We start from the raw sequence: 21,788 nt of genomic DNA, 5'->3' as shown, positions 1-21,788 counted from the left end.
CCTTGGATAACAGAATGATTCATTTTTGTTTCTGAGGTGTTATATAGCAAACCATATTATTTATATCACTGCTTTGTACATTAATAACATGTATAATATAATGTTCAGTACCAATGCTGTGTATTATTCCTTAGTACAATTAAGGTTGATCAAGGATATGTATTAAATAATTTTGGGGTGGGTATATGCAACAGCATTACAGATGTTGTAGAGGTGGGATGATAGTTGAAAAGTATAAAAATAGTGTTACATAATCTATGGACAATCCCTTATAAATTGATTAAAAATAATATATAAAATTTTTTAGCATTATTTTTTGTATCATCATCCCTATTTTATGATTAAATAGTGATTACAATCTCAGTTATAATCCTAAAATAATATACCTATTATTTTAGTATACAGATTATTTTGATTTCTAATTTATTATTATTTTTTGTAATTATTAAACAAAAAAATATTTATAAACTAATGATATTTTACAAATATAACAATTTTATCTCATCTTAATTATATTTCAGTTATACATGTTTTCAGAATCTAAATAAAAGAATAAGTTATTTAAATTTTTTAAAAATGATGTGAGAGTAATTAAACAATCATGTTACTAATTGAAAATTTTTATTTTTGATATTTGATATTAAATACTTCTCCATTAGTAATTAATAAATATAAGTAAATTTAATATTAAAAATGAAAATTTTCAAACTTAGAATTTAAAAATATATTTTAAAAATTCATATTTTTTCAAAATTTTCTGGTTTACAGCTTCTATTATCTGAATATAATTTCCTGCTACTCCTTTGTATGAAAAAATTGCTACAAAGAAAAACAAAATTTTTAATGGCTTAATAATTTTTAATGTTTTTTAATGGCTTTTCAATGGCCGTTAAAGCCATTGTTCAGAAGCCATTAAAAATATTTTTTGGTCCATGATATCCAACACAAAGTATATGGATAAAAACAAACAAGTTTCCATATTTATTAATAAGACTATGTTTGTTACATGATTAAAATGTGTTAATGACATTTTGTTAAACTTATGTTTTATTTAAAAACAAACTCTGTGAGAAGGATGAACTTGCTTTCTTCAAATGTAGACAAAAATTTGGAATTCACATTTCTTTCTCAATGTTCAATAGTAATCTGTATTTGGTTTTGAGGCTGCCAATGCTGAAAACCTTGCCTCACATGAATCAGATGCTTCAAAAGTAATCAAAACTCATAGGTTACCTACTGGATTCTCCTGCTAAGCTCTAAAGTAGCTTGATGTGCTTGAGTAGTGAGGAAGGTGATGAGGAAACAAACTTTGATTTCAATATAGAATCTTGACAAAATATGAATACAGTTGACCCCCCTATAATGCTATTGATAATTCCGTTTTATATGAATTCCATGTTGTATGATTCACTTAGATTTTACAAATACGTGTGCCTGGCTGTGAACGGCTCACGTATTTGTAAAATCTAAGTGACTCGTACAACATGGAATTCATATAAAATGGAATTATCAACAGTGTTATAGGGGGTTGACTGTAAATTACTTTTCTCCAATTGTGAATGTTGGTGAGATTTCTATATTAAAGTGATTTTTGATCCAGTTATACAGGTCAACCTCTTCTGAAAAGTACTTGTCTAAGTAAATGTAAACTACTGCTTTCCTGTTTTGCACACATGTTTATCTTCAAATTTTCTCTTCCACAATAGTAATTTCTGAAAGCTGAAATTTTGTCTGATTGTTGCCTTTTTTGTAGCTTTACTTGTTTATTTCAGCAATACAGGTATCCCTTGATTAACACAGTTAATTAATCCTTTGATGCTACTGTGTATATCAAAATTGTGTTAATCAAATATGGTATCTATGTTAAGTAAAGATAGCTGTTAAAGCCATGTTAATTAAAACTTCTGTGTTAATCAAATCTCACATTAAGCAAAACCATGTTAAGTAAGGGATATCTGCAATATAATTCTTAAATAAAGATAGGAATGAGAAATGATTATTTTTAAATAGTGCTGTGCCAATATATCAAACTGAAGCCAATAAATGTATACAATATTAATATTTAGGTTTTAGGATGTCGATATATTGAAATTGATAAAATATTGACTTTTATTGATAATGGTGAACACAAGTATTTATTGTTAATGACAAAATATCAAAGTCTTTTTTTAACATAACAATTTTTCCAGTTGAATGCAGTAGTGCAATTTATATCAATTCTAAGTAAGTCATATGTAGTTAAATCTCTGATTATGTGATTTCTATGAAGCAGATTTTATGACAAAAAGGATATAATTTTTTTTTGTCCTAAGAATAATTTCAGTATTTATTTTATATTTTAGTTAAAAATATTAAATAATAATTTTGTGTTTTAGGATCACTATTGAAAATGCTGCAAAGTTAACAATGATAACAGTTAGAGATGCTGTACGAGCAGACAGTGGAAAATATACTTTAACTCTTACCAATAGTTCTGGAACTGTTTCAGGAAATGCTGATGTTGTTGTTCTTGGTAAGTGTTTGGTTTCTCATATTAAAATATTTATTAGTATTTTAAAATAAATGCATACAGAGATTTAAATTTTTATTTTGATGTGTGTAGATAGGCCAGCAACTCCCCGTGGTCCACTGGTTGCAGAAGAAGTTCGTGCTGATCATATTAAGATTAAATGGCAGAAACCACCCGATACTGGAGGTCAAGAACTTAAAGGATACGTTATTGAAAAAATGGACATGGATACTGGAAGATGGCTTCCAGCTGGAGAAGTTGGTCCAGATAAAGAAAACTTTACAATTGAAGGTCTTACACCAAAGAAAAAATATAAATTTCGTGTCAAGGCTCTTAATAAGGAAGGAGAATCTGAACCACTTGAATCTGATCAACCAATTGTGGCTAAGAATCCTTATGGTAATTTTTAACTATAATATGCATTTCATTAAAATATTGATTACAGCTTTTGAAATATTAAAATTTTTATTTTAGATGAACCAAGTAAACCTGGAAAACCAGATATTATTGATTGGGATAATACTAGAGTTGATCTTAAATGGTCTGCTCCTTCCAGTGATGGTGGACGACCAATTACAACTTACATTATTGAAGCAAAAGAGAAGTTTAGTCTTGATTGGGTTGAAGTTTTGAAAACTGATAATGACAAATGTGAAGCTCGTGTAACAAATGTTAAAGAGAATATGTCTTATCAATTTCGTGTAAAAGCTGTTAATAAGGCCGGTACCAGTGAGCCAAGTGAACCAACTGATCATCATATTATTAAACATAGACATTGTAAGTTAAATTTTTTAAAATTTCAAATATAACTTAGTCAGGAACACAATGATCTTAAAATGCTTAAATTTACAGCAAATATATTGTTAGTTATTATTTAATAATTAATTAATAATAAGTTCTATAAGTCTAAACCAATGTCTTTTACATGAATTAAATTATTTCATTTTAAAGCTTAAAAAAGATATAATTTGATCATTAATTTTTGTTACTTATAATTACAGTGAAACCAATGATTGATCGCACTAATTTAGTTCCAATTGTTGTAAAAGTTGGACGATCACATAAATATGAAGTTGATGTTAGAGGTGAACCTCCACCAACTATTACTTGGACATTTGGTGAAATAAAACTTTCAAATGATGACTTTATTAAAATTGAAAACAAAGATTATCATACTGATTTTAGCATTAATAAAGCAACAAGAAAACATTCTGGGAGATATACAATTTCTGCATCAAATGCATCTGGTAAAGACAGTGCACAAGTTGAGTTTACAGTATTAGGTATGTATTATAAATTAAATTCTTATCATTTATGTAATCACAAATTAATTACCAATTATTCTGCAAATAAAGAATGAAACATACTAGTTTTAAATTTAAAAAATATATAAATAATTTATCAGAATTTAAAATTTAAATTATTATTCATAATAATTAATTAATTTTTATCACAAAAACATTATTGTACATTTTATACATATATGGAATAATTCCAATATCTATCATTGCATTTATCTAAGATAATGGGATAATGAAAAGCATTAAAGATATGATATCATTTACCTGTTTTGATTCTTGAATTGACTTAGTATATATTGGTCTTTACAGAAAGTTGTGACAATTGTCATTATATTACACAAGCCTACAAAAAAAATTTTTTTCTTGGTGCCTAGGATTTTAGAACTGATTTTAGCCATATTTGGGTCACTGAATCCAAATATGAAATCAGTTTTTCTCTATCGACTCTACTTTTTTAGATCTTTGTTTTTTTAACGTACAGTGCTACATGAAATGTGCAGCTCTAATTTCAGTTTGTACAGTTCTAAATCATATATGCAAGAATTGATTCCTGTATATTTTACCCATTGTTAGTCTGCCATCCAGTTAGTTCCAGGTAAATCCACCAAATGAAGTAAGCATTCGGTAATGAATTGACATTCAATGCTTCAACTAGAGTTGAGATAAGTTTGTAGCCATGCAGTGTCTAGATCAGTGTTTCCCAACCTTTTTTGTGCTATGCCCCACCTAAGCCTTTCTAAAATTCTTATGCCTCAGTTAAGTATAGAAACAATTAAAGCAGGAATATTTGACGGCCCACAAATAAGACAACTCATTAATGATCTTGCCTTCGTCAATGCGATGAATGAAGCTGAGCAAAAAGCCCGGACTTCATTTGTTGCAGTTGTCAGAAATTTTCTAGGCAAACGCAAAGCTGAAACTTATGTTGAACTGGTAAACGAGATGCTTAACAGTTTCAAATTCCTTGGGTGTAATATGAGTATTAAGGTGCACTATTTACACAGTCACTTAGACCATTTTCCTGAAAATTTAGGAGACACCAGTGAAGAACAAGGTGAAAGATTTCACCAGGATATTAAAACTATGGAGGACCGCTACCAAGGAAGATGGGATACGCATATGATGGCAGAGTTTAAAAAGGGATTGCTCCAAAATACATTCACGAAAGTCACGGAAAAGAAGCTTCCTCAATGTGTAACTGTTTAGTTTTATTGATGACTTTTTCCTCTATCTTTGTATAGAATAATATTTGCATAATATAATAATAAAAATTCCGTGTTTAGTTTTTTTACTTGATCCATGGATTTAACTTAAGATATTGAAATGTATATTTCGCTAAAATGCTATATCTTAAAAATTAGAGCTCCTAGGCAAAAACTAATGCCATATTTGAATTCAGGACATCAAATTCATATGAAATCAGCTCAAACTACCTGGGCACCAAAACCACTGTTGACCTGTGTTATCATTATTATTTTAATATATAAATACTAAATTTAACATTTCTAATGAAATGTTTACTTCAAGAACATTTTGATCAAAATCAAATAATTATCTAACCATTACTCTAAAATTAGAAACATTTAATTTTATTATTGTTTATCAGTTAACTGAAAATTATCATCTTTTTTCGAAAATATTTTTGAACATCTTAAAAACTCAATTCTAAAAAAGAATTACCTTCATTAGAATTGGATTGCTATTAATTGAGTTCACATAGAAAATAAATTCACACATATATTTGGCTTTGATCCATTATATATATTTTTCATGCTTCTATTCTTTGACAGAAGAAGAATACTTTTTAATTAGTCATACAATATATCATGGAAAATTTTATTTAGAAATATTTTATCAAATTAGGAGCTAAATAATGACTTTTTCCTCTAAAATTATAAAAATATTAAATAATTATAAATAATAATAAATAACTTTTACTATTTAGGTGCACCTACAAGACCAGAGGGTCCACTTAAAGTGGAAGATGTTCATAAAGAAGGATGTAAATTAAAATGGAACAAACCTAAAGATGATGGTGGAACACCAATTAAACATTATGAAATTGAAAAATTAGATAAAGAAACTGGTCGATGGACAAGATGTGGTAAAACAGATAAACCAGAGTTTGAAGTTACTGGTTTAACACCAGGAAAAGAATATCTCTTTAGAGTTGCTGCTGTAAATGAAGAAGGAGACTCTGAACCTCTGGAGACTTTAGAATCAGTAATTGCCAAAAATCCTTATGGTAAGTCAAAAATTATTTCAGTTTTTTAATACTTAAACAAAATGAATTAATTCAGACTTATATAAAAGGTAAAAATGAACACTAGTAATAGAGACTATTGTGAGTAGATATAAAATATGGAAGTTATAGAATCCTAAGCTAACTATAATCAACTGCAATACATTTTTATAATAAAATTTAAAGTGATGAATTAATCAATTAATAAACTCCAAATACCTTTAAAATGCAGTCTATTTTAAAACTTTTCAAATGTTTTCAGTCAGATTAACAGACCTTCTTCAGGATCGAACTAATAGAATTTAAATTTTCCAAACGGAAATTCCAAAACGTTCTATAATCTTCTATAATCTTCTCATATTCAATTGCGCATGTCCATTTTTATAATTGTAATGCCTCCGCCCTCCACGCCGATGCTACCCTGCTTGACTCTTGAAAATTTATATTTTGCCCTTTTTCTCTGTATTTGTAAATGTGCCAAGCTTCTGCATATTTTAGATGTCTTCTATTTTCAACCTTTTGTATGACATCTGCCTTGCTCCATTTGATTTCAATCTCTGTCGGATCTGCAATTGCATAGTTAGCCAAAGGTGTGTTTGGTTGTTTAAATCTTATATTCCTTTCGTGCTCTTTCAATCTTTCATTTAATGATCTCTTTGTGACTCCTATATAATATATCTCCTTTTTTAGCCTCTTATCATGCAACGGTATTCTGTACACACCTGAAACCAGCCTCCTGTCTATGGGTGTTTTGTCATTTCTTAGCATTTGGAATATTGTCGCGTTTCTCTTATACGCTATTCTCTTGTTGCTTTCTATTCCTATTTTTCTGTATATGTTGCTTAACGGTGCTCTGTATTCCATTATGGTGAACTCCTTTTTCTCTCTCTTATCTTTATTCTTATTGCCTCCTTTTTCTGCTTGTATTAAGGCTTTTACTTTATTTTGCTTAAGTCCTACATCTCTTGCTAGCTTTGTGATGTATTCCAGCTCTTTACGTGTGTCATGAACCTTGCTATAATGAGTGTATGCTCTTTTAATCAGTGCTCTAAATGCTGCTAGTTTGTAGCTTGTTGGGTCATGAGAGGACCATGGTATCAAATTCAAAATGTACATTGGCTTTCTATATACTTTTATAGTGATTTGCCCTTCTTCTTCTATTTTGACTTCTATATCTAAGAAATATATCCTTTTATGATTTTACTGCTCTAGTTCTAATTCCTGGCCATAAGTATTGCTGTTTTTATCTCTAATAAATTGGCGTATGTCTGGTTTATCCTTCCAAATAATAAATACGTCGTCTATGTACCTTGCATACATTATCATATTAGCTTCATATTTCTGCAATACGCTATTTTCCAGAGATCTTATTACCATCTCGCACAATAAGCCTGAGACTGGGCTACCCATTGGTAATCCTCTAAGCTGCGAGTATGCACTACCGTCAAAAATGAAAATTGATGAGAATGTAGCCAAATGCGCCAGTTCTAGAATTTGCCTTCTTAACTTTGCTGCGTTATCGATATTGCCCAATAAAAAATCTCTTAGGTGACAAAAATATGGCTCAAGCTTAATTGAAGGGTACATAGCCTTAAAGTCGAGCACTGTCATGTAGCTTGTTTCGTTAACTTTCAGTTGTTTCAACTTCTGGAGTACTTTTAATTGCTGCTTTACGTTATAAACATGTGGAGGCATGTTTGCATTAATAAATTCCTTAAGCTTCTATTCTAATAGTATCATAGGAGCACAGCATTTATCCACTACTGGCCTCAAGCTTCTTTCTGATTTATGTGTCTTAGCAAATCTGAATAGCCTCGGCATGGCTGGGGATGAAACTATTATCCTTGTCATTCTTAGTTGCTTAGCTAACGTTGTCGTAGAGAAACGTTTTACTCTTGCTTGTAACCTTTCCAAAGCCTTTGGGTGTGCCATTTTGCATTCCATGTCTTTTATGTACACTGTTAAAAGCTCCTTATATGTGTCCCTCTTCATTAAGACTGTACTTTTTGACTTGTCAGCTCTTGTAAGCACTATATCGTTATCGCACATCCATTGCTTACTTTCTCTTATATTTTTCCAAATTATGTCATGGGTTNATAAACGAGTCAGCGACGACGTTTTAGGAGTTCCTTTATACGAATGTTGCTACAATTTTTTCGCTATGTTATAGGAATTTCCGTTATAGGAACGCACATTATAGGGGGGTCGACTGTATATAAAAAAAATAATAGTCTGAATAACGAACATGGGGACTCCTTCACACATTTCAAGCACAGTTTTTGCTGAATTCTGTTTGTCCAAATGGATGGGCATGGATTTCTTCAGACTGTTTGATAAGTCCCTTCATTAGTCTCCATGTCTCCAAACTTTTTTAACCATCGACCCCCAATCACTTTCCAAAGCCTCACATTGAACCCCACCGTAAAGTTTTATTACAAGTGTATATGTATGAGCGAAAAAAAAAATAACGTTGTGGGTTGTGGTCAAAAAAAAAGGTTTTGGGGCCCCTTCGCCACATCGACCCCCTAGCTGCATCAACCCCCCAATGATGCTGCATCGACCTCTGGGGGTCCATATCGACCACTTTGGCAACCCCTGTCCTACATAAACAGTTCCAAGCCAGGTAGACGGAAAAAAGAAAAAGTCCTTTTAGGTGTGTGAACAGCCGGGGAGGTCGGGAACCATAGACTCTCCCTTTTTGGCTACAGGTCGTTAAACCTGCTCACTTGTCAAGATGGCTAAATTTCGAATGCTGTCCCGAAGGGTTGGGATTCTTTTTGTCAGGTCGAGTGGAGGAGGTGAGAGGGGTCGACGAGGCATAGGCGATATGAGAGTAAAAGGACACCATTTAACAATGGAAACAACGATTTATTAGATTAATGAAAAGAAAAAAAAATTAAAGAATACAAAATCTAACATCTGGGGAAATGAATTTAGTTCACTAGCTCCTAACTCGCGGAGAGAGTTTACAATTATTTGTTCCATACCTCTAGTAGATTCAACGTAGGCACAGAGTTCGACGCACAAAGTAAAAATTTCTGGAGACTTAATCCTTTCATACCGTTGATGTGAGACTCCCCGAGGAGGGGGAAAGAAATCGCTTTTATAGCTTCGGGTAGGGGAAATTAGTCAGGTGATCTCCTATTGTGTGAGGTAGAGTTGGTCCTGCAGGTGTGGAGGTTAAAGTTGTTCCCGGGACCAAAACAAAATGACGAATTCGGACTTTAACTATAAACTTTTTGTCTTGCAGCAGAGGAATGTCATTGTTTGAGGGTTAAATGTTTATATTAACGATGAAAGTTATAAGTTGCGATCGATATTTGATTCTTTTTTCAGAGAATGTTATTGTAACGAGGAGGCGACAAATTTATTTCAAATACGTCGAAAATTTAGGGGGGAAAATGAACAATTTGGGCTTATTCTGAGGTTGGATCTCACAGGTGTCAACCCACGATTTTTATATCTCCCACCATCTGGAAGTATGTTTTTACACACATGACACTACTTGCCCAATCAGCGGGCTCCCATAAGGTCCACATGGAAAAGATAACACCACGCGAATTAACACACATAAAGTAACACCCGATACAAAATAAAAGGAAAAACAGGTACATAAATAAAAAGCAACACACATAAATACAAAGAATAGTAGTGTAGCACTACAATACAGTATCCTTTAATACTGCTACTGAATCTGACTTTTAAGTCATCAAACTGTGCTTCTCCAGCTTCTAACATGGAGAACTACTAAAGATTGCCCACTATGATAATACCTTAGTTTGTTTGTATTTTTCTCAAGCAGTGTATGTCATATAGTATAATAAACTTTTGCTCTGTATATTCAGAAATATTGGATTAAAGTGTTATTAATTATAGTAAAAACATAAATAAAATGTATTTACTACATTTAATATTTTTCTGTTAATTGTAAATAGTTGTACAGTATAAGTATCTAGGCAATTATATGGAATAACTTGGGATAAATCACAAATTTATATAGAATTTCATTTTATGTGGTGCCTGCTGATAAACAAACCCAGCATGAAACACAACCACACTATATATTGTTGTAAAGTTGAAGGAAATGTAATCGTTACTTCAGTTTTGATTTAATACATTTCTACAGAAATTTTTCTCTAACTACTGTGAACAATATCAAGATATTGTTAACAAGATAAGATAAAATATTACAGAATCAAAATTTTTTCTTATACAAAAAAATTAGATTCTAGTAAATTACAATCATAACTAATATTTTTTCTATTTAAGTTGGAAGAGCTTACTTTTCAGTTTTTTTTGTATTGTTCAACAGTTTTCCTCCTTGTTCTTGCAAAGTTTTTTATTTTATTCTATATTTTATGTTTATGTTAATAACTTCTTTATTTTTATTTTCTTACTATAATTTGTCTTATTGCTGGTTGTGAAATTTTAACTTTTGATATACTGTACATTTAAAAAGATTTTTCAAGTGGCACATCAGTTGAATTTCCCTACTTTTATCAAAATAAAATTAAGATTATTTATTATTGAATGATTAATTTTAAATACTTCATAATAACAAATAAATGATAAATTCACTTATATGAATATTTCACTACATTTTTCCTATACTTTTAAGCATTCTACAAACACACAAAATAATAAAACTAACACTTCTAAATTAGAAATATCAGCAACAGTTTATATCTGTAGAATTTTATTGTAAACTATTAAATTCCATTATTATAATAAATTCTTCAAAAAAATATTTCATCTGTTGGATTAATTTTAATCATCATGTAAGAATATTTTATATAATTAAATGCTAATATAAGATAAAAAAATGTTAGATTAACATTAGATAATTTTATCACCCTCTGTGCAGTTTTGAATAAAACATAAATAAATAAGTTATATATTAATTTACAATAAAATTTATTATTTTAAATTAATTTAGGAGCACCAACAAGGCCAGGTGGCCCATTGAAAGTTGAAGATGTCAATGCCAAAGGCTGCAAACTAAAATGGAAGAAACCTGAAGATGATGGAGGAAAACCAATTAGCCATTATGTTGTTGAAAAACTGGATACTTCTACAGGAAATTGGGTACCTGTAGGACGTACTGATAGTGATAAACCTGAATATGATGTTACTGGATTAACACCTGGTAAAGAATATCAATTCCGTGTTAAAGCAGTAAATCCTGAAGGCGAATCAGAACCATTAACAACTGATAGAGCTACCTTAGCCAAGAATCCATATGGTATATATAATTAATATTAAAATAACTTTTTCCTATAAAATTTTTTACTAATACATATTTTTCTAATTACTAGATGAACCAGGACCACCAAGTTTACCAGAATTTGTTGATTGGGATGATACTAGTGTTGATCTTAAATGGGAACCACCTAAGAGTGATGGTGGTGCACCAATTACAAAGTATATTGTTGAGAAAAAGGATAAATTCAGTCCTAACTGGGAAAAAGCTGTTGAAGTTCATGGTAATACTCCACAGGCTAAAGTTCCAGACTTAAAGGAAAGACAAGAATTACAGTTTCGAGTCATTGCTGTAAATAAAGCTGGTCCAAGTGAACCAAGTGATGCAACTAAAATTCATATTGTTAAGCATAGACGATGTGAGTAAAACTAATTTATTATAATTAAATAATTCAAATTTTAAGATTTAAAATATTTAATTAAAAAGTTTCTAAGATTATTTAATATATATTTGTATAAATTGAAATTATATATTTCAATTTATACAATTTATACTTAAAACTTACTTATACAAATTTTTGTCATTATAAAATATATATAATTGATTTTATATATAAGTTATATACTGTGTACTTTTTCCTCAATTAACACTATTTAAATGTAGATAGTAATTATGTATTCTATAAAATTTAATATCATTTTTATTCAAATACTGTATGCTCTTATACATGTACAATCAACTTTTGAAAATGTTAATAAATTAAAATTCATTTTCTTTCTTCCATTAGTGAAACCATATATTGACAGAACAAATCTTGATACAATTACTGTTAAGAGAGGAAAAGTTGTGAAATTGGATGTAAATGTTAGAGGAGAACCACCTCCTAAAATAACATGGAAATTGAAGGAAATGGTATGAATATTAATTTATTTTGTTCTATAATTCAGAATATAAACTTTGTATTTCTAACAAATATTACTTAAATTTTCTTTTTATTTTTAATGTTATCTATTGAAAATGAAACTGTTAATGTAAGAAATTTTTTAATGAAAGTGATATTATGGGGGTACTAAAAAGCTAGTTACACCACTGTATAAGACCATTAACCTGAATTAAATTATGAACATAAATCATCAATGATGAGAAAATGACTATAATTAGCATCCTAAATATGAATTAATGATTTTCTGTTTTTGATCTTTGTAATTTAAGACAATGTAATAGGTTTTGTATGTGATTTGAGTTTTATTGAGTGATAGCAGAAAGCTATGGGAATTCAATACTCCTATCATATGAATATTTAACCTACCAGAAACTATCTGATTAAATTAATTCTGCTAAAAGAATATTGAAACTGGTATCCTAAAGAAGTTGGCAGTTCAAATTTCTTACTTAAACAGTTGCTATTTTAAAATTATTATAGTTATACAAATGTATTATTTTATAATAAATATAGTTACATGAATTTATTTCAAAATTTCAGGTTGTAGAAAGCAAGGAAAATATTGAAATTGTGAATGTTGACTATAATACAAAATTTACTATTCAAGATGCTCAAAGAAAACATACAGGCTTATATAAAATTATTGCAGAAAATGAAGTGGGAAAAGATGAGGCTGAAGTTGAAGTAGTAGTTCTAGGTAAATTATAATTGTTTATTATAAATATTTTAAGTTGAGATACTCACTAAATTTGTTTTAATCGCTTTTGGAAGAGAATATTCAACATAATACACTGCTGGCCAAGTAAAATGCAACACCTGCAATATCTAGAGGCCTACATGGTGTTGCATTTCACTTGGCCAGCAGTATAAATTACGTATTTAGTAAATAAATTCTTTCTGAAAAATAGTCTTTGCCAAAATAAACTGTACTCCATTATTTTAAAAGTATAATAAAAATTGTTTAAGCATAAATTTGTAGAATTCCACATTTTTAATTTAAATTTGCTAAAGATTAAAAGTATGGACACGGATGAATTAACAATGTCTACAGGACGAATTGGATTATAAATAAAGAAAAAATATAGAAATTATTAAGTGCTAAAAACAAATCCTCAATTCGAGATGAAATAAAGACTTGGGCATCTAGAAATTGCCAAACTATCCACCAACTGGCGATTGCGCTTAGAGTCAGATGAAAAGATGACTGATCAATCCTGGGGCCAAATTCTTATCTGAACACTTAGTGATAGAAATGTATGACATCCTTGAGTAACTCCAACAACGCTCCTGGTGATAACTGTTCCTTCTAGATTTAGACAATATCCGATTGAAGTAAATGATTACTTTGCCCCGCGATATCCAACGGATCATCAGCTGCTTTCGATTGATTCGATGAATTTCATGTCGAAACGAGATATCTGTAGTAGAACCAGATACAAAAGCTTTACGTGTTTATATATATTTTTACCAATTTAATTGTTGAAATCAAATATATTAAAAATAATAAAAATTAATTTTATTATTATTAGTAGAAGAGCAACTTGACAGCAAGAAAATTATAAATTTTAATAATTAAAACTAACAGCTGATAATTAATAATCAGAATAAAATGAATTAATTTAATGTTTTTAAATCTTAAAATTCTATTCTAGTCACATGCCACTATTTGTATGTAGCTTAATATTTTGTGCAAATCTATGGCTAATCTATTTTGTGCAAAATTTTCAATATGCACTAAAATTCTGAGTATTTTCTTCTTTCATCTGCAATGAATATATGTTAAATGAAACTCAGATTTAAAAATAAGTAATCGTTCAAATAATATGCTATTATTTGAACCATTTAGGAAAAAATGAATCAATAAAATAGTTTAGTTCTTGTTTTATCTTCAACACAAGAATGATTTTACATAGAGAGAGAGAGAGAGAATTTGGATTGTTAGAAGATATTAAAAGAAAGTAGGATATATAATGAATAAACTTCTCGGTTTATTTTTGTTTTCTGGATTTAAAAAAAATTAAGTTTTATATAAAAATCTTAAAATTAAAATCTAAATATTTGAACAAAGGATATTTTAACTAATTAAAGTTTTATTATTTATTTAATGGAAAAGCACATTAGATCTATATCGTTTCAAGTCAATCGGTAAAGTAAATAAGTTAAGTATAAACATTTATTGCCGAGTTTTAAAGTTTTATGAGAAATTTCTGTAAATATTAGTAAATATAATTTTAAAACACGAGGATTTCATCATAAAATGATGATGGGACAACGAAAGATATTTTTCATTGGCATTTTATTTCTTGGATATTTATCTGGAAATTGGCAAAAAAGTATACAAATTAAGTTATTTTTATTGCACACTTTTATGGCAGAATTATCCAATAATAGTGTTATTTGTAACTATGCTATAATACGGAATTTACAATTTAGTAATGAAAAAAGAAAGAGATTGAAATGTATTAACTTGATTCTGTTTTTAAAGCATTTATTGGGATTTTCACCAATATTATTACCGCATCATAGCATTTTATCTTTCGAATCGGATCCAGATCNATAATAAACTCAACTTACTAGCCTAAAATCTCCGTAGCGTGTTGCCAGGCGGCAGAAAGCATATATATAATTATAATAAAGTTACAATAAATTAAGTTAATATATAATTATATATACAGTACCTAATTTATATATAATACTGTATAGATGATAGCAAACTCAATTTAGCCGCTCTGTAGTGTGGCGCAGGGCGGAGGAAAGTAGTTCGGCTGCTCATCCACTATTGGTCCAGATTCTATCAATCTTGTCGTGAAACGAGTCAGCGACGACGTTTTAGGAGTTCCTTTATACGAATGTTGCTACAATTTTTTCGCTATGTTATAGGAATTTCCGTTATAGGAACGCACATTATAGGGGGGTCGACTGTATATAAAAAAAATAATAGTCTGAATAACGAACATGGGGACTCCTTCACACATTTCAAGCACAGTTTTTGCTGAATTCTGTTTGTCCAAATGGATGGGCATGGATTTCTTCAGACTGTTTGATAAGTCCCTTCATTAGTCTCCATGTCTCCAAACTTTTTTAACCATCGACCCCCAATCACTTTCCAAAGCCTCACATTGAACCCCACCGTAAAGTTTTATTACAAGTGTATATGTATGAGCGAAAAAAAAAATAACGTTGTGGGTTGTGGTCAAAAAAAAAGGTTTTGGGGCCCCTTCGCCACATCGACCCCCTAGCTGCATCAACCCCCCAATGATGCTGCATCGACCTCTGGGGGTCCATATCGACCACTTTGGCAACCCCTGTCCTACATAAACAGTTCCAAGCCAGGTAGACGGAAAAAAGAAAAAGTCCTTTTAGGTGTGTGAACAGCCGGGGAGGTCGGGAACCATAGACTCTCCCTTTTTGGCTACAGGTCGTTAAACCTGCTCACTTGTCAAGATGGCTAAATTTCGAATGCTGTCCCGAAGGGTTGGGATTCTTTTTGTCAGGTCGAGTGGAGGAGGTGAGAGGGGTCGACGAGGCATAGGCGATATGAGAGTAAAAGGACACCATTTAACAATGGAAACAACGATTTATTAGATTAATGAAAAGAAAAAAAAATTAAAGAATACAAAATCTAACATCTGGGGAAATGAATTTAGTTCACTAGCTCCTAACTCGCGGAGAGAGTTTACAATTATTTGTTCCATACCTCTAGTAGATTCAACGTAGGCACAGAGTTCGACGCACAAAGTAAAAATTTCTGGAGACTTAATCCTTTCATACCGTTGATGTGAGACTCCCCGAGGAGGGGGAAAGAAATCGCTTTTATAGCTTCGGGTAGGGGAAATTAGTCAGGTGATCTCCTATTGTGTGAGGTAGAGTTGGTCCTGCAGGTGTGGAGGTTAAAGTTGTTCCCGGGACCAAAACAAAATGACGAATTCGGACTTTAACTATAAACTTTTTGTCTTGCAGCAGAGGAATGTCATTGTTTGAGGGTTAAATGTTTATATTAACGATGAAAGTTATAAGTTGCGATCGATATTTGATTCTTTTTTCAGAGAATGTTATTGTAACGAGGAGGCGACAAATTTATTTCAAATACGTCGAAAATTTAGGGGGGAAAATGAACAATTTGGGCTTATTCTGAGGTTGGATCTCACAGGTGTCAACCCACGATTTTTATATCTCCCACCATCTGGAAGTATGTTTTTACACACATGACACTACTTGCCCAATCAGCGGGCTCCCATAAGGTCCACATGGAAAAGATAACACCACGCGAATTAACACACATAAAGTAACACCCGATACAAAATAAAAGGAAAAACAGGTACATAAATAAAAAGCAACACACATAAATACAAAGAATAGTAGTGTAGCACTACAATACAGTATCCTTTAATACTGCTACTGAATCTGACTTTTAAGTCATCAAACTGTGCTTCTCCAGCTTCTAACATGGAGAACTACTAAAGATTGCCCACTATGATAATACCTTAGTTTGTTTGTATTTTTCTCAAGCAGTGTATGTCATATAGTATAATAAACTTTTGCTCTGTATATTCAGAAATATTGGATTAAAGTGTTATTAATTATAGTAAAAACATAAATAAAATGTATTTACTACATTTAATATTTTTCTGTTAATTGTAAATAGTTGTACAGTATAAGTATCTAGGCAATTATATGGAATAACTTGGGATAAATCACAAATTTATATAGAATTTCATTTTATGTGGTGCCTGCTGATAAACAAACCCAGCATGAAACACAACCACACTATATATTGTTGTAAAGTTGAAGGAAATGTAATCGTTACTTCAGTTTTGATTTAATACATTTCTACAGAAATTTTTCTCTAACTACTGTGAACAATATCAAGATATTGTTAACAAGATAAGATAAAATATTACAGAATCAAAATTTTTTCTTATACAAAAAAATTAGATTCTAGTAAATTACAATCATAACTAATATTTTTTCTATTTAAGTTGGAAGAGCTTACTTTTCAGTTTTTTTTGTATTGTTCAACAGTTTTCCTCCTTGTTCTTGCAAAGTTTTTTATTTTATTCTATATTTTATGTTTATGTTAATAACTTCTTTATTTTTATTTTCTTACTATAATTTGTCTTATTGCTGGTTGTGAAATTTTAACTTTTGATATACTGTACATTTAAAAAGATTTTTCAAGTGGCACATCAGTTGAATTTCCCTACTTTTATCAAAATAAAATTAAGATTATTTATTATTGAATGATTAATTTTAAATACTTCATAATAACAAATAAATGATAAATTCACTTATATGAATATTTCACTACATTTTTCCTATACTTTTAAGCATTCTACAAACACACAAAATAATAAAACTAACACTTCTAAATTAGAAATATCAGCAACAGTTTATATCTGTAGAATTTTATTGTAAACTATTAAATTCCATTATTATAATAAATTCTTCAAAAAAATATTTCATCTGTTGGATTAATTTTAATCATCATGTAAGAATATTTTATATAATTAAATGCTAATATAAGATAAAAAAATGTTAGATTAACATTAGATAATTTTATCACCCTCTGTGCAGTTTTGAATAAAACATAAATAAATAAGTTATATATTAATTTACAATAAAATTTATTATTTTAAATTAATTTAGGAGCACCAACAAGGCCAGGTGGCCCATTGAAAGTTGAAGATGTCAATGCCAAAGGCTGCAAACTAAAATGGAAGAAACCTGAAGATGATGGAGGAAAACCAATTAGCCATTATGTTGTTGAAAAACTGGATACTTCTACAGGAAATTGGGTACCTGTAGGACGTACTGATAGTGATAAACCTGAATATGATGTTACTGGATTAACACCTGGTAAAGAATATCAATTCCGTGTTAAAGCAGTAAATCCTGAAGGCGAATCAGAACCATTAACAACTGATAGAGCTACCTTAGCCAAGAATCCATATGGTATATATAATTAATATTAAAATAACTTTTTCCTATAAAATTTTTTACTAATACATATTTTTCTAATTACTAGATGAACCAGGACCACCAAGTTTACCAGAAATTGTAGATTGGGATGAAAAGAAAGTTGATCTTAAATGGGAGCCACCAAAGAAAGATGGAGGTGCACCCATTACAGGCTATATCATAGAGAAGAAAGAACGATTTGGTGCTAGTTGGGAACCATGCTTAAATACTAATAGTCCCAAGCCAGAATGCACACTTTCTGATTTGACTAAAGGCCAACAATATCAGTTTAGAGTTCGAGCTGTGAATAAAGCAGGTCCAGGTGAACCAAGTGAACCAACTAAGTCACATATTGTTAAAGAAAGATACTGTAAGTTTATGTTTTTTCTTATGCAAAATTTTAAATTCAATTTAATAATAATCTAACTAAAATCTAAAAATTTCATTTTAGTGGCACCAAAAATTGTCAGAGACAATTTGGAAACAATTACGGTCAGAGCTGGACAATCACCAAAACTTGATGTAGAAATTATCGGAGAACCACCACCTACAGTAACCTGGTCATTTGCGAATAAACCAATTGATGGAACTGGAGCAGTCAAAGTTGAAAATGAGGATTATTTATCTCATCTACGCATAGTAAATGCTACAAGAAAACATTCTGGAAAATATAAAATAACAGCTGTGAATAGTTCAGGAAAAGATGAAGAAACTGTAGAAATAGTTGTTCTTGGTAAAATTTTTTACATAAAGAAATTAATCATTACAACTAGCATCTGAAAAATATCTTTAAAAAGTTTAAATAATTAAAATAAATGGAAATGTGGTTTTTTGCAGATAAACCTTCTAGGCCTGAAGGACCTTTAGAAGTTAGTGATGTACATGCAAATGGTTGTAAATTAGCTTGGAATAAACCAAAAGATGATGGAGGATTACCAATTAGTGGTTACCAAGTTGAAAAATTAGATCCTAGTACTGGTCGTTGGGTTCCTGTTGGTAAAGCTGATCCAAATAAACCAGAAATGACAGTTACTGGATTAGAACCTGGAAAGAAATATCAATTCCGTGTAAAAGCACTTAATGAGGAAGGAGATTCAGAACCTTTAGAAACAGAAAAAGCAACATTAGCCAAAAATCCATATGGTAATTAAAATTATTATTAATTAAAATGTTAAAATTAAATAATGAAAAATTATAATAAGTTTTAAATAAATAAAAATTTCAATATTGTGAAACATGGAAAGTTTTCTTGCTAACTTAGTAATTACTTCTTTTATTAGATGAGCCTGGACCTCCTGGATTACCTGAAGTCACTGACTATGATACTGATTTTGTCCAACTCAAATGGGATCCACCGATCAGAGATGGTGGAGCACCAATCAATGGTTATATTATTGAAAAGAGAGATAAATATAGCAATGAATGGACTCCAGCAGCTGAAATTCATGGAAATATTCCTCAGGGAAAAGTAAAAGGATTGAATGAAGGTGATAAATATGAATTCCGTGTGAGAGCATTAAATAAAGCTGGTGCTGGTGAACCAAGTGAACCGACATCTCCTCATTTAGCCAAACCAAAATTCTGTAAGTACTTTCATTTTTTACAACTTGTTAAGAAGACATTAATGATTTTAAATATTTATTAATGCTATTATACTGGTTAATATATATTATAATTTATATTTGTAAAATATATAAATAATAAATAAATTATAGTACTTAATACAATTGTAAGTTNTTACTATTCAAGATGCTCAAAGAAAACATACAGGCTTATATAAAATTATTGCAGAAAATGAAGTGGGAAAAGATGAGGCTGAAGTTGAAGTAGTAGTTCTAGGTAAATTATAATTGTTTATTATAAATATTTTAAGTTGAGATACTCACTAAATTTGTTTTAATCGCTTTTGGAAGAGAATATTCAACATAATACACTGCTGGCCAAGTAAAATGCAACACCTGCAATATCTAGAGGCCTACATGGTGTTGCATTTCACTTGGCCAGCAGTATAAATTACGTATTTAGTAAATAAATTCTTTCTGAAAAATAGTCTTTGCCAAAATAAACTGTACTCCATTATTTTATAAAGAATAAATTATTTTTTTATAGTTTATTATAATTTATTATGAGTTATATATAATGACATCGTTTCTTAAACATTTACTTACAACTAAGAAAAGATGTCATTACATGTGATTCATAAGAAATTATTACAAATTATAATAAAAAGTAATTTGTAGAATCTCCTAATCACTTATATAAATTAACAATAATACATACAACATTGAATAAACTAATAGAAAAATATAAATCTCAATTTCAAGAATGCACTTCTTAAAAATATTAGTACTGTAGGGCCTTGTTTCACTTGGGATTGATACTGCAGTCACTCTAGTATACCTGGAAATACAGTGTGTGTAAGATGGGTAATAATGAGGACTTAACAAAATACCAGACCAATGTAGCAAAGACACAAAGATCGTTTAACCTAACAATAAGAGAATGTGGTGGCTGCATATATATAAGACCATGAAAATACAATCAGCAACCGGAACTCACCAATTCACGTACATGATAAACTCACATCAGTGTTATGATCTATATATACATATATAAATTTGAAACATTCATGCACTATGGCCTCCACTCTTGAGACAGCTTTGCACAATCAATTACACCAATTCAAATGAGAGCAACTTGTTATGCCGGAACATTTCTACACGTGGGTCATGGATTGTATACAGTAGACCCCCCTATAACGCTTAGATACGTTCCACGTTAATCGAATTTTATGTTGTAGGAATGATTAAATACATGAGCCAATCACATCCCGATAGGTGTGAAGTTTACAGACTAAGGCTGTCTGAAAGGTTTTCTTCTATAAAATTAACCGATTCTAGACTAATTCCACTCAACATTTCCAAACATGTAGAATTTTTTGGGAATAATCTAGAAATAGATAAATAAATAAAACTCACGCCAAAATTGTATAGCCTTCTTGATAAAAAGCACTGAGTTCAGCGTTAATACGATTTTTCTTGTATCGCAAGTACTTTCGACGAGTATTATATCGTCGTCTTCAGGCGAAAAAAGAACAAAATTTGAATTAGAACGTGCAGAATGTTCCAAGTAGAAAACGGAAAATTTTTCTTGTCAATTTCTAAATTATAGCGTTCGGTAATTCCGTTGGTCACGTGCAACAAGCTTTTGCTGGAGTTCGAAATATTTTAAATCCACACGACTAGCAGCGCATGCGTTGAGGAGCGATCGTACTAATTGTGCGACTCTTGGCGCTTTTTGCTATTTAAACGCTGGTATAAAGTAACCCATATTTCGGGCAAGTCGAGTGTGGGGACGTTGCATGCGTCTGTGGTCATTGTAAGGAGCGCTTCCCAAATAAATGTAATTCTTCTGTTGTTACAGCTCCTGAGCAACGCTGTTTTTGACCATAACGGGTTATAGCCCTGCTGTAGAACTTTTCTGGCGAGCTCTGTGGTCTGTCTTCCTTTGTTTATATCATCTTGATGTTCCGCGATACGGCAAGCGAGCATTCTTGTCGTTGCCCCTATATACTTCTCAATTGTCCCCGTTATTGGATTTTCCAGTTGCACTGCGTATATTCCCGATTTTTCTAA

At 30.6% G+C, this 21,788-nt stretch overlaps 1 protein-coding gene across 1 annotated transcript in view; it reads left to right on the top strand.

Annotated features, from left to right (window-relative positions):
• The window catches only part of LOC111615272 (twitchin-like), a 263,599-nt gene that overhangs the window by 142,133 nt on the left and 99,678 nt on the right, over positions 1-21,788 (top strand). Inside the window, exons 38-49 of the mRNA XM_023356687.1 lie at positions 2,376-2,512; positions 2,603-2,908; positions 2,984-3,286; positions 3,511-3,792; positions 5,756-6,055; positions 11,368-11,670; positions 12,040-12,164; positions 12,736-12,892; positions 17,842-18,147; positions 18,221-18,523; positions 18,605-18,787; positions 19,888-19,992. Coding sequence (XP_023212455.1) covers positions 2,376-2,512; positions 2,603-2,908; positions 2,984-3,286; positions 3,511-3,792; positions 5,756-6,055; positions 11,368-11,670; positions 12,040-12,164; positions 12,736-12,892; positions 17,842-18,147; positions 18,221-18,523; positions 18,605-18,787; positions 19,888-19,992 — 2,810 coding nt within the window. The remainder of the gene's footprint in view (positions 1-2,375; positions 2,513-2,602; positions 2,909-2,983; positions 3,287-3,510; positions 3,793-5,755; positions 6,056-11,367; positions 11,671-12,039; positions 12,165-12,735; positions 12,893-17,841; positions 18,148-18,220; positions 18,524-18,604; positions 18,788-19,887; positions 19,993-21,788) is intronic.

Source organism: Centruroides sculpturatus, unplaced genomic scaffold (genome assembly GCF_000671375.1).
Source record: "Centruroides sculpturatus isolate CEXI.00-Female unplaced genomic scaffold, Cexi_2.0 scaffold167, whole genome shotgun sequence".
Classification (NCBI taxonomy): domain Eukaryota; kingdom Metazoa; phylum Arthropoda; class Arachnida; order Scorpiones; family Buthidae; genus Centruroides; species Centruroides sculpturatus.
This window is presented reverse-complemented; position numbering and strand designations above follow the sequence as displayed.